A 14,374-nucleotide genomic window follows, 5' to 3' on the forward strand; every position below is an offset into this window, starting at 1 on the left:
TTTAAAAGCTGCTGAGATATCTCCCTGTACTCACTGCTCAGTAAGGAAGCTCACTCATACTCCAGGAGCCAGGTCTGCTTACGGGGCTCAAACTTGCCAAACCTTGCCTGTGTCCCAGCAGCCTCATATCCCCGGCATAAGCTGGTTCCATTAGAGGGACTCTAAAGTTAAACTTGCTTAATCTGAGCATGAGAGGAGTTGTCAGAGAGAGTGCAGATGCAATTATTCCAAGGGTCCTACTTCAGACACTGAGAAGACCCTCTCAGTGGGTTTCTCTCAAGAGTCTGTCCCTTTTCCAATGGTGCCAACTTGGCTCTTCAACCTTTCAGGTTAGCATCCCTTATTTTACCTCCTCCCTTGGGTAAACTGACTGATGGCTAATGCTGCTGCCTGTGGCCAAGGCTGGCTCCAGCAGGGCAATGGAAGAGAAGGAAGTTTTCACACTCCTCTGGAAACCCCTGAGCAGTGAATAACACAGATCATTCGGAAGCACTGTGTTACTCTAAATACATCTGAGAGGTGTGAGGGGCTCATTTTGCACCATGGGAACTGCACACCAAGCCCAAAGTAAAATCATCACCTGGCAAAACTAGAACCTCTGTGTGCCAGGGAGACAAAGTTGACATAAAGAACATGGTTTGGCAGTCCTTGTCTCCTTACATACTAAATCCTCCCTATCTAATGTGCCCTAAGACACACAGGTGCAAGGTCTGTAAATAATCAGCAGGATCTGTTAGGTGTGAGGAAATCCTGGTGAATTCCCTCCTGAAGCCATCCTTTCTCTACTGATCACCCCCTGTGCTTCCACAGTTACTTTTTCAGCTGCAAACCAAGACAGCAGTGAGATCCTCTGATCCAAATCAGCAACCTGGAATCCTACTGAACTCTCCAACTTTGAGCACAGAAACAAAACCCCATCCTTTAGGGGCTAATCAAGACATACCCACCTGAACCCAGAAAGAAAAGTAATGGTGTCCATGAAGGGAAAACGCCAGTGTGGGATGCAAGGGTATACTGTTGCAGTTCAAATGGAGTCAAAGTAACATTAGCCAGAGAGCTCATTACCAAACAAGCACTGCAGTCTCTGCACCTTCACGTTACACCTATCAGGGATAATATCGTCCTGATCATGCAGTACTCTTCGTAATTACTCAGAAATATTGATACTTGCAGCTGCAGTTCAACTAACTTAATAACTACACAGCTGCACACCTGCACTGAGAATTGCTTCCAGTTCTCTATCTGCATGAATATCTCTCCAGAGAGTTATGTGTTTAGCGGTATTTACTTTTGTCTACAGAGCCATGTGGTGAGGATCAGTTGCCACAAAGCTCCACGTCAGGAGAAAAGCTCTCCACTTCACCATAGGTGTGGTTCTGCCTGCTTTCTCTTTTTTTTTCACTCCTCTCTAATCTGGTGGCATAGATTCACTCAAAGCACTCGACTGGGGAGCAAATGAGTGCATTTTCCAATAACTGTCTTTCTCCCACTACTCTGAACAGACCAATATACCCTGAAAGGTTTGAAGGGCTGATTCATCACAGGTAAAGATCTTGAGATGACAGAAAGCTCAACTTGCTAATTGCCTTCATGGCAATAAGGCAAAAAAGGCTGTCTCTTAGACTGTCTGTCTAGGCTCTCTTTAACTCATCAGGTTGTCTTCTGAAGATTAACACAGCAGAAATGGGTCACTCTCTTGTTCTCATCTTTCCTGCTCTCACAAAATAATCCATCACTCACTCACAGGGAAATGAGCTTCCCACTTTCTCAGTCAGCCTTAGTAAGCCAGTGAGCCAAGTAGGGGAGGGACAGGTCCAGGTGACAGATGTGGAGTCTGGAGGACGCAGCACTATGCTGGGAGGCTGGCAGAGTGGCTTGGTCTCCAGGGAGGTGAAGATTGACAGCACCGAGTCCTCTCATTGCCTCCCAGAGCACAGAACCATGGGCACTGCCAGCACCAGCTACCAGGACACATTTTCCCTCGATGAGAAACAAGCTGGAGCTGGTTCATGCTTTAGAGATGAAAGGAGACACAGCTCCATCTCCCAAGCCAAGCAAATTATCCATTATACACATCTGCTCTCTTCAGAAACCTTTTTTCCACTACCATTCCTGCATTCTTCAGTCTGAACAGAATGCTCAGAGCAGGCTAGACATGTATCATGTTCACAGAAAAGGAAACACCTCAACAACGAATCTGGGGTTGGAAGAATCATGGCAAGGAGGGACCTCCCTTACCTCTGCCATCAGCAAGGCACCGATTATAGCCCACAGGGCTGAAGTACTCAAAGACGAAGACGGCCACCGCAGAGATGATAAGCAGCATCACAAACATCATCACCCATACATCAGCACTGAAAGGCTCTGGAAAGGAAGAGAAAAACCATGGTGAAAGATCTGACACACCACCTCGCCCCTCCCTCACCTCCTTGGCTCTCCAGAACACCCCAAACTGGGCTGGTGACAAACCAAAGTTGCAACAAAGCTTTCCACCTGAGTTTGAAACCCTTCTTGAACTGGGAGCAGTGCAATTTCTGTCTCTGCAATGGCTGCTTTCCCTCTTACAGTTCTATCTATGACACATGGCTCCATCTGGAGAATTATGTGCAGCCACCGTGGCACGCACTGATAAAATAAAATGCATTGATAAGAGATTGTTCCCAGGAAGTCCTCCAGAACCATCTGGGAAAACCAGGCAGAACTGGCAGAGTTTCAGACAAGCACCCAACTTCCAAGATGTTATCAAGCCAAAGAGCATTTCCAAATTTCCAAGGTTCAGCCATAATGATAGTAGCTTTTTCAGCTCTTCCATTTGGGAACACTGGCTCATTCTAGAAATGTTAACATCCATATAAGTGTTTGATCTCTGCCAGGTTTTCTTCTTCTCTAAGCTTGAGCAGATAAAGACAAGACTGAACCAGATTAAAGAAACTAATATATTTGCTCCAGAGTATAGCAGATATTGCAACTTGCAGTTAAACTGCAATTCAAACTCTTGAAGTTAACTTTAGCGCTGCTTCCACATACCTAAGCAACACTGGTGGACTTGGCTATCAGCTAAAAGCTCCTGAAAGGTGTCCCTGGAACTTCCTACTTGAAGAAGTTAGGGGGGAAAAAAATCTTTACCCATATAAAGCTATTTGTGTTTGTCAATGTTTTCAGGATGCTGGCAGAGAGCAGAGAGTAATTATATAACTCATACACTGTGCTGCATCATAAAGCCAAATAGTGGACATGAATGTCTTGGGGAAACGTAGACTCATCTCTGCAGTCTCTAATCACCCTCCACCACTGAAGGACATTAGAAATCACTTTATTGGAAGACAGAGTGTCAGCACAGAAGTGATGGCTCAACTCTTCTTGAAAAGCTCTATTAGATCTCTAACTTCTACCAGTTCCCCTGTCAAAAAAGAGCCAAGTTAATGCCCTCTTTACAAATAATGTCTCTCAAAGTGTAACAATTTATTGTTAATTATTATCACTAAGCACTATGGCATACCAGCTATAATGCTTGAATCAATGTTCTTCTGGCCTACACTCCTTGAACACACCATTAGTTGAGTCACTGGGAGAACTATGTGCTGTACAGTACATGACAATACTGAGTGATCTCATTCTTTGCTGGGCATACAACCACTGAAAAATGTCTTGGAGCTCCTAGGCAGTGCTTCTTTGCCCAGATTTTGCTTGGCCAGGAATTTGAACTAAAACATCACCATTTATTTTTATACACCTGTCCCACAAGTATTTCATAGAATCATAGAATCAACCAGGTTGGAAGAGACCTCCAAGATCATCCAGCCTATCACCCAGCCCTAGCCAGTCAACTAGACCATGGCACTAAATGCCTCATCCAGTCATTGTTTGAACACCTCCAGGCACAGTGACTCCATCACTTCCCTGGGCAGCCCATTCCAATGCCAATCACTCTCTCTGCCAACAACTTCCTCCTAACAGCCAGCCTAGACCTCCCCTGGCAAAACTTGAGACACTGTTCCCTTGTTCTGTTGCTGCTTGCCTGGGAGAAGAGACCAACCCCCACCTGGCTACAACCTCCCTTCAGGTAGTTGTAGACAGCAATGAGATCACTCCTGAGCCTCCTCTTCTCCAGGCTAAACACCTCCAGCTCCCTCAGCCTCTCCTCATAGGGTTTGTGCTCCAGGCTCCTCACCAGCTTTGTCACCCTTCTCTCGACACCTTCCAGCACCTCAACATCTCTCCTGAATTGAGGGGCCCAGAACTGGACACAGCACTCAAGGTGTGGCCTGACCAGTGCTGAGTATAGGGGCAGAATAACCTCCCTTGTCCTGCTGCCCACACTGTTCCTGATGCAGGCCAGGATGCCATTGGCTCTCTTAGCCACCTGGGCACACTGCTGGCTCATATCTGGATACTCTCTGATGGTACCCCCAGGTCCCTCTCCTCTTGGCTGCTCTCCAGCCACTCTGCCCCCAGCCTGTAGTGCTGCTTGGGGTTGTTGTGGCCAAAGTGCAGAACTCTGCACTTGGTCTTGTTCAGTCTCATCCCACTGGCCTCTGCCCACCCATCCAGCCTATCCAGGTCCCTCTGCAGGGCTCTCCTACCTTCCAAGAAATCCACAGCTGCTCCTAGCTTGGTGTCATCTACAAACTTACTGATGCTGGACTCAATGCCCTGGTCCAGATCATCAACAAAGATGTCAAACAGGACTGGGTCGAGTACTGATCCTTGATGGAACACCACTAGTGACTAAGTTCCAAAAAGGAACTTTCAGGCTAAGAATTGCAAGCAACCTTCACCTATTTTTTTATGAACACTGGGTGAAGCCTCACTCTTAGCTTAATACGATACCTAAGAAGGCAGAAGGTGAGACAGTTCCATTGCTACGTGACACCATGACACTGATTCCCGTCTCAATGAAGGGCACAGAGAAATCCACCACTTCTGAACGCTCCTCGTTAATGGTGAGGGATCCCACAGCCATGTAAGCTCGTTTGGTGACAACCTGGTGGAAGGAGAAGAGGAAGTCACACACAAATCCAAAGCACCTCTCCAGCACCACAGCCAAGCCCTTTCTCACCTTCTTGCTTTTCCACACAGTCCTTTTACTCCAGTAATCCCATTCCCTATATTGTTTCCATCATCTCTCCTTCCTAATCTTTCATCAGGACACTTTCTTCTTTCAGGAAATCCATAGACATTAATCTTCCCCTCACAGCTGCTATGTGTATAAAATATAAAGCCTCTGAAGTCTAAGGATAAACACAGCATCCACTGAGAAGACATCTTATCTCATTTTTCTGTCCTTGCTTTCTCCTCCCTTTAACACTGCAAAGTCTTATTTCATTCTTTATGCACCTTATATATGATTTAAGCATAAGCTAGGTTGCAGGCCTCTTCTGCTGCATGGCTATCACCCTCCTCCTCTCTCTGTGAAAGCCAAATTCCTGAACACTACAGGGAATGATAATTAATCATCAAATAGTCAAGGTAAGTCATGGTTAGAGTGCCACAGTGTCAGAGTAGATTAATTCACTCAGAGCCTAGAAAGAATCCAAACCAACCATTTCTATCTTTTTCTCTTGCCTGGAAGAAGAACCAATAACGATAGGAGACCAGACCTGACTCATGTAACCCCATGGATGAAGCCCTCCATGCCCTCCCTTTGCTGCTGACCTCTCCAATCATTCCATTCCACGTCCCATTGATCTTTTTCCCATGCTTGCCATTAGTCACCAAGTAGAGGTCATAGGTAAACTTGACAGACTTTGAGATTTTCTTGAGGATGTCGATGCAGAACCCCTTGCAACATTTCTTCATGTAATCTGGCTCCTCATCAGTTTTGTTCCTGAATCATCACAACAACGGGTTAAAAAAAAAGGGGGGGGTGGAAACTTCCTTAATTCCTTTCTGATGTCAGTAGGGCCTCCCCCTCCCACAATATAAAGTGGAGAATTTCCTCTGTGCTGGAAGGTGAAGGGACACACTAGGACAATTTGCCCAAAGGGATTAGCCATGAATGGACACAGGCCAGGCTGGGCAAAAGGAGGTGAGTTTTCCTACAAGGATTATCAGGGTATGATGGTATTGGCCCAAAAGATTCTCTGATCTCATGGGATCATAGGATGTTAGGGGTTGGAAAGGACTCAAAGAGATCATCGAGTCCAATCCCCCTGCCAGAGCAGGACAATACTCTCTAACACAGATCACAGAGGAATACATTCAGACAGGCCTTGAAAGGCTCCAGAGAAGGAGACTCCACGACCTCCCTGGAGAGCCTGTTCCAGTGCTCTGTGACCCTTACAGTAAAGAAGTTCCCCCTTGTGTTGAGGTGGAACCTCTTTTGCTGCAACTTCCACCCATTGCTCCTTGTCCTATCCCAGGGAGCAGTGAGCAGAACCTGTCCATCCCCCCCCCGCCCTCCCCAGCCAGCCTTCAGATACTTATAAACACTGATCAAATCCCCTCTCAGTCTTCTCTTCTCCAGACTAAACAGCCCCAGGTCCCTCAGCCTCTCCTCATAAGCCACCTGCCGAAGAGAGAGATGCTCAAGAGGAGGAGAAGCCAGGGGTGCATACTCAGTCACTATGCGTTTTTGGCAGGGGACCGTGTTCCTCATGCAGGTGCCGCTGAGGGGATCCACGTTCTCCACGATGACGAACGGTGCCTCCTCCAAGGTCACGATGCTGAGGTGATCGTCCTCGCGCTCCTCGGAGTCAGGGTACAGCTCAAAGCGGGGCCACACGTAGTACTTCATCTGCAGCTTCTTTTCCTTCCATTTCCCCACCTGTGGAGACACAAAACACAAACCATTCCCAGCTGCCCCATCTCTCTGCATCAACCACAGCTCCCGATGGCCTGGGCAGGAGGACTGCACTGGAGTACCCAAGCTCATAGCTCGTGTAAGTTGAGGACGTTTCTGGAAAGAAGGCTCTAAGGGGACTCAAATCAGGGAGCAGAGGAGAACAAGGAATATGTCTGGGTTGTCTCATCTCTGTGATGGTCACACCATATGGCAGAGTGAGTGGATCATAGAATCAACCAGGTTGGAAGAGACCGCCAAGATCATCCAGTCCAACCTAGCACCCAGCCCTAGCCAGTCAACCAGACCATGGCACTAAGTGCCTCATCCAGTCTTGTCTTGAACACCTCCAGGGATAGTGACTCCACCACCTCCCTGGGCAGCCCATTCCAATGGGAAATCACTCTCTCTGGGAAGAACTTCCTCCTAACATCCAGCCTATACTTTCCTTGGCACACCCATGGTATTCCCACGGTCAAACCCATCCCCATGGTATCCCACTATGGTCAAGCAGACACGATGTCTTTCACCTATCTCAGCCAAACAACAGGAGGAGTCTCCTAAAATGTTGAATTCAGCTGACTAGCCACAACAAAAATGGAATCTTTCTTTTTTCCTACTGCAAGAGAGGATAAATACAGGCAAATGCCAAAACAAATGTCATTCTGAAACAGAGAAATTGCAATAATTCACTTTAAAAGGTCAATACAAAACTTTTTTAGTTTCACAAAATTCTGTCTTCATTAGATTTCAGTGCAATTCATCAAACAGATTCATTTGAGTCAGACTCCATTTCAGCCAGGAGTAACTCCTTTTCTGGAAAGAGATTGCCCCATTCCTAGTCAGAACTGAGGTCTTCCAGGGGATATGCAACTGAAGAGGGAGATGGTCTGCATTTTCAAGCTTCACAGGAGAATCACAGAATGTCAGGGGCTGGAAGGGACCTCAAAAGCTCATCCAGTCCAACCCTCCTGCAGAGCAGGATCACCTATATGAGATCACACAGGAACATGTCCAGACAGGTTTTTAATGTCTCCACAACTCTCCCTGGGCAGCCTGTTCCAGTGTTCTGTCACCCTCACAGGGAAAAAATTCCTCCTCATGTTTACATGAACCTTCCTATGCCTCAGCTTCCACCCATTGCCCCTTGTCCTGTCACTGGGCTCCAGCATGCTGACACTCATCCTTTATGTATCCATAAACCTGAATGAGGTTACCTATCAATTTCCCCTTCTCCCAGCTAAAGAACCCCAGCTCCCTCAGTTTGTCCTCATAAGAGAAATGTTCCATTCCCTTAATCACCTTTGTGGCTCTGTGCTGGACTCTCTCAAGCAGAGAAGAACATACAGAGATGTTTGCTATCAGTAGTTGCTGCTTTTCCCTACTAAGACCTTAACCGAAGTGCCTGCTCTGTCCTTCCACAATGACCTGGTTACACCCCTCAGCAAGAACCAGTGACACATGGACAGTAAAATCAAAGAGCATATATGATCTTTTTATAACTTTTTTGAGCCTATTTCCCCATGTATTGCCATTTTAGATCTTTTGGGGTTCCATTTCTTAATCAGAGACTACACCTTCAGCTGTCAAGACAGGGAGGTGAAACTCAGTTGCCTTTTACCTACTGCCACAGACAGGAATCATTTTGCATCTACTCCATTCCCAGAAGGAACAACACATGTAGCACACCTACTGCCCATAGTCGACCATTCCTTGCCAAAACTCCAGAAGGAGGGGGGAAAAAAATGAACATCAACTATGCTGTCAACTATCAAAGTCTTGCCTCTGTTCTCAATTCCCTTCCATCACAGTTGACACTAATTAGCACCGTGGCTGGCAGCTGAAGCTGAGAGGGCAAGAAACTAAGTGGGCTTTAGAAGTAACTTTTTTCCTGCACCAACCTCAAAGCAAACCCTCCAGGCCAGGGCTGAGACACATTGACTCGATGGTAGAGGCAATGTGAGTGTGTGGGAAGCTTGCACGACTGTTCTTAGCAGTGTACCTGCTCGGTGGATAAACAGAAAAGCTTCATTCCACTGCAATTCAACACCCCTCCACCCCTCCCACCACCCTCAACTTCCAGTAATTTATTTATTTAAGTGACAAGACAGGAGAGAGAAGCACTTATTAGAGGCTCATTAGGTGTCAGTGGTTATTCTGTGAAACTCAAAGCCCAGCTGGGTTTTGGCATTCCAGAGCAGCTAGAATCCACATAAAACACTTGTCACCTTCAAAAAAAAAAACAACAAACGAACCTTTCATCTGGCCATGAAAGAAACATCCACTCTGGGGTACTTGTGGAGGGAGAAGAAAGGCAGAAGAAATCACCCAGAGACAACTACCTCCCCCCATCCATCCCTGCAGCACAAGCACAACACCCCAGTGAGGGTAAGGCAGTGAGTTCTGCAAGGTGGAGGTGAAGTCTTACCTTCACAAGGGGCTTTACAGCAAGCAGTGGGCAAAAAACGCCAGGGAGAGTTACCCCTAACGTTCCCTCCACCCATGAAGTCATTCTGCTTGCACAGGGGGTGGTACACATCTATTTCTTCGGGTTTTGTGTGAGAGTTGGGGGTTTATTTCTTTCTTTCATTGTTGGGTTTGTGGGGGTTTTGTCTTTGGTTTGTTTTTTCCTGTTGAGGTTAGCTGAGTGGGCAGGGAGTTGTTTTAACTTTCGAACACACTTTGAGCAGCAGGTGAGAGATGGCAGCCTGAGCCCCAGGAAGCAATGGCCCTTTTGTCCACAAAAGACAGTGTTGTTCCAGGCAGCAGATGGTCTGCAGCCAGGCTAATATCAAAGGCTGGATGCAAAGAGTGTGTTTCAGAGGGAACTAAAAGCATATACTCACCCAGGATCTGCTCAGCCCTGGACTTCCCACTCATTGACCAAGCAGTCTAATTTATCATCATCTGTGCTGGAGGTTTCTGCAGTGCAACTTAAGTCCTCGAGTAACCAAGCTCAAATCCCCAAAATCAGTTCATTGAAGCCTCCAGATAAGCAAGATAACTGCACTCATGGGGCTCAGAAGGGACCAGTGATTAAGATGCTGCACAGAGCAACCCAGACTCCAGCTCAGCAACATTAACTTATAGGAATAAGTGGCTGATGAAAGAGACATCTTGCAGAATCTCAGCAGCACTTAGATATCCCAGTAATAGGCATGATATAACCCCCTAAGTGATAAATTAGATCAGATAGGCAAACTCAAGTCGTAATTACTCAGAAGTTCTGTGGGACAGAAAGGGGAGTCCATAAGGCTGTGTGCCAGGCATTTGACAGTGTTCTACTACAGAGGCAACGTTATGAAATTAGGATAGCAATGACACTCTTGCCACAGGCTCCTGCGTGCTGAAGTACCTAACCTGCATGTACAGCAGTAAGCAACCTAATAAATTCAATCCAGATTGTCAAAAAAGGAAGACAAATAGGATGTAAGAGAATGTTCTAGCCTGAATTTTCACATTAACCATGGAGCATCTCAAGGCTACACACAAGCATTACATTTTGTTGCTAACCTGGACAACCAGGTATGCAACATACCTCCAGTTGTGCACATACATGAATAAGCAAAGTGTGCTAGTTTGACGCTAGCTAGAATGTTTAGGTGAGAAGAACTAGACTACAGGCTGTGAAAGAGAAACAAAGGTGATGTCTGCTTCACTCGTGGGCTTGCTGAGATGTGTAAGAACAAGAGTGAAAACACAGATAAGGTATTCTGGCACTGCCTGGGCTTTGAGCTGCGTTTCTCTCTAACCTCACTTTTCATCTCTCTAATTAATCCACTTGCTTCCTAACCTCCCTGGCTGACCCTCCATGCTTCTTTGAGGCACAAGGCAACATCTGGGGTAAGGTAGAGGGGTGGGAGAAGGTGGAAGGGCAGTTAGAAGCCCCTCCTGGGGACTCAAGCTTCTGGGAGGGCTGTTGTGTTTCTGTATTACCTTTTACCTTGTCTATTTCTGTCTATAACTGTACATACTGTAAATATCTGCATGTATATTGTGCTATGCTGTAAATTATAAGCTTCATTCAATTTCCAGAGATAGCTGAGTCTAGTTCTGGGTGATTTCCAAAGTGGGGGGTGGGGCAGGTAACACCCAAACCATCATAGCAAAGTCACAAAAGCCTTGTGAATGGAGAGAAGGAAAGCTTCTCTACATGCTTGTGTATCCAAGGCTCAAATTTATATGCATACAATTAAAGAAGAGAGGGCTGAAGGAACATGTGGGCCAGGACAGCAAGAAACACCACACGTGTAGAGGATGGAGATGACACCAGAGAAAGAAAAACACGAGTGTGTATCATATGTTAGGTAATCAGCCACAGAGGAAAGGAGCAATTCACTGTGAGGACAGAGGTTAGCTACAACAGAATTAATGTCACAGATTTGTCCAGGTAATGATGCCTACTCTTCAAGAATACAACCTGCCAAATGGTGCAGAGCAGAGCAAAGCACTTCTAAAGTCTCAGGGTATGTGGTATTAAGAGCTTGTGAACTGTTATTACTCAGGGTTTTGCTCAGTGCTTGCCTCAGCAAAAAGAAGAGGAATAAACCATCCCAATTATCCTATGTATTTGTCACCCTGCAGCTTGAAGAACGACTGGGTGTTCTCCAATCACAGTCGAGTCATCCAAACCCCCACTGGGAGCCCTGGAGGGTCACATCATCAGCAAAAGCAAGGATGGTAGCAAGAGTTAAGAACTCCTTTCTGATCATATTCTCCACCTCCTAGGTATGCTCCTTGCTCTGGCCCTACCACACCTGCTCTCATCAAGAAAGGAAAGTCCCTTTGTTCTGGTGATTAATTTAGAGGTGTTGAGAGAAGGGAACAGCTTTTACCTGAAATACAAGTTGTATATGCTACTGGTTTGCTTGAGTATATGAGCTGTGCCACACAGACAATGGATAAGGTTGCCTATGCAAGGGGAATATAAGTGAGAGCCTTCGGAAAGCCTTGCAGCAGGCTGGCAAATTGCCTTACCCGCGGTATAACGCAGCCAGAATGAAAGTGTTCTGCAGCGAGTTAATGCGCATCTTTAATGAAAGGTGTCCTATTCCTGCCCTGAAACTAAGCCTTAACAGAGGCTTTTCTCTCCTCCCAAGGGAAGTTAAAGCTTGTAACAGCCATTTGTGGCTGCTGTTTGTCTAACCTGTCCTTACACTGACAGAGTACCCATGGTCTCCGTGGGCAGTCTATGCCAGTGCTTAATTATCCTTCCCATTAAAATGGGGGTTTTGCCTGATGTCTAACTTAAATCATCTTGCTCCAGCTATACCAGAAGAGCATATTTCCTCATTCTTATTCCCCTTTTGGTGTTATCATAAGTCATACAAGATTTATAACGTAGAGGAGTTAGTACTCTCACTCAGTGGATATCTCACGAGCCACTTTGGCAAAAGCAACGACCTGCTCAAACGACCAGCAGCCAGTCTCACCAATTGCAAAGTCCTTACCCACTGAGTACCCATGAACTTTCAGAACTATTTCAGCCAGAACAGAAGCAAATCTCTGAGTTCCTCCTAGTATGCCAAGGTGGGACTTCAAAATACAAGAGCATCTGCAGAAACCTCCAACTACTGCCAACAGATGGAAAACCAAAACCTCCTAGAAGTTTGCCTTTCAGCAGAATGCAATTCTGGATAAAAACAGACATGTTCAGACACATTTCTCAGGCAAAATGCTGAGAGGCACTGCATGCATATTTAAGGTGAAGCTTCAAGGGAAAGCCTGAACCTCCAGGTGCTTGCTTTTCAACAGGCTGCAGGAAGACAACATCTGAGCAATACAGTTTGTATTTCATTCAGGCTCCCATTTTCACTGTGCCTTGCACCATCTTCTTTTCATTTAAAATCTTCCCTCAATACTTGCCACTCCTGATCTAGAAGAAATACAAATGGAACAAAAAGGGTTGGGTTTTATTTAAATCCTTAAAGACTTGAACTGCTTTCTGCTTTTCCCCAAGAGTTCAGTGTTTCCTGTCTTATTAGTCTTGTACTCCGCTCTGCTGAGGCCACATCTTGAGTATTGTGTTTGGTTTTGGGCACCTCAATACAAGAGGGATGTGAAGGTGCTGGAGAGAGGGCAGAGGAGGGCAACAAAGCTCTGGAAGGGCCTGGATAATAAATCTTATGAGGAGAAAATGAAAGAGCTGTGGATGGTTAGTGTGAAAAAGAGGAGGCTGAGGGGAGACCTCATCACTGTCTACAGACACCTGAAAGGACATTGTGAAGAAGCTGGACTGGTCTCTTCTCAGAAGTAAAGAGTGATACAACAAGCAAGCTTCAAGCTGCACCAGGGTAGGTTTAGACTGGACATTAGGAAAAAAAAATCCATAGGAAGAGTGGTCAGGCATTGGAAAGGACTGCCCAGGGAAGTGGTTGAGTCACCAACCCTGGATGCGTTTGGAAGTCATTTGGATGTGGTGCTCAGGGATGTGATTTAGGATGAACCTTGTAAAGCAGGGATAGCAGTTGGACTTGGTGATTCTGAGGGTCTTTTCCAACCTGAATGTTTCTGTGATTACATGGGGAAGCCCTAAGGCAAAAGCACAGGGCATGTATTTGAAGGCAGCAACTCCCTGTTCCACCAAGAATCTCTGGAGTATGATCTGCCCTGTTGTGCATCCACCCTGTGTTACTCTGTGTTGTGTAGAACTGAGCTAATGGCATGTTTTCATTCTTGGGGTACACTAAGTAGACAAACACAGAAAAGGTCACAGGATATTAGGGGTCGGAAGGAACCCAAGGAGATCATCGAGTCCAACCCCCCTGCCAGAGCAGGACCACACAATCTAGCATAGATCACAGAGGAACTCATCCAAACAGGCCTTGAAACTCTCCAAAGAAGGAGACTCCACAATCCCTCTGGGGAGCCTGCTCCAGTGCTCTGGGACCCTCACAGTAAAGAAGTTCCCCCTTGTGTTGAAGTGGAACCTCTTGTACTGCAATTTACACCCATTGCTCTTTGTCATATCACAGGGAGCAGTGAGCAGAGCCTGTCCCACACCATCCTGACCTCTAGCCCTCAGGTGTTTATAAACATTTATGAAACCCTCTCTCAGTCTTCTCTTCTCCAGACTAGGTCCCAGGTCCCTCAGCCTCTCCTCATAAGGCAGTGCTCCAGCCCCCTAATCATCCTCATAGCCCTCTGCCAGACCTTCTCCAGTGGTCCCTCTTAAACTGGGGAGCCCAAAACTGCATGCAGTATTCAAGATGAGGTCTCATCAGGGCAAAGCAGAGGGGAAGAAGAACCTCTCTTGATCACACACTCCTCCTAATGCTGCCCAAGATCCCTTCTTGGCCACAAGGCTCACAAATAGCCTGGAAACCAGGAGACACACACACATGCTGCCTAGAGAGATGAGGGCATGCATCATTTTGATGGTGCAAATGTGAAAAGTTCCCTTCCTCTTTGCTGTCAGACAAACTGGGAAAAGCTTATGTAACTTTTACACCTGATTTTAATACATGACAAATTGAAAATCAAATATAGAAAAGGCAAAGGTAAGATGTTGCACAGCAGGCAGAAAATAGCAGTGATATTGGTAACACAGCTGATGGGAAAGTATACCTCAGCCCTCTGGGAAGCAGGGAGAGT

At 46.3% G+C, this 14,374-nt stretch overlaps 1 protein-coding gene across 7 annotated transcripts in view; it reads right to left on the reverse strand.

The window, feature by feature from the left end:
• The window catches only part of GRIN2B (glutamate ionotropic receptor NMDA type subunit 2B), a 332,222-nt gene that overhangs the window by 35,583 nt on the left and 282,265 nt on the right, over positions 1-14,374 (reverse strand). For all 7 annotated transcript variants that reach the window (XM_064155083.1, XM_064155084.1, XM_064155085.1 and 4 more), the window contains 4 exons: positions 6,558-6,766; positions 5,656-5,827; positions 4,831-4,984; positions 2,239-2,364 (listed from right to left, as the gene is read on the reverse strand). In XM_064155083.1, the coding sequence (XP_064011153.1) occupies positions 2,239-2,364; positions 4,831-4,984; positions 5,656-5,827; positions 6,558-6,766 (661 nt within the window). The remainder of the gene's footprint in view (positions 1-2,238; positions 2,365-4,830; positions 4,985-5,655; positions 5,828-6,557; positions 6,767-14,374) is intronic.

This window comes from Pogoniulus pusillus, chromosome 15 (genome assembly GCF_015220805.1).
Source record: "Pogoniulus pusillus isolate bPogPus1 chromosome 15, bPogPus1.pri, whole genome shotgun sequence".
Classification (NCBI taxonomy): domain Eukaryota; kingdom Metazoa; phylum Chordata; class Aves; order Piciformes; family Lybiidae; genus Pogoniulus; species Pogoniulus pusillus.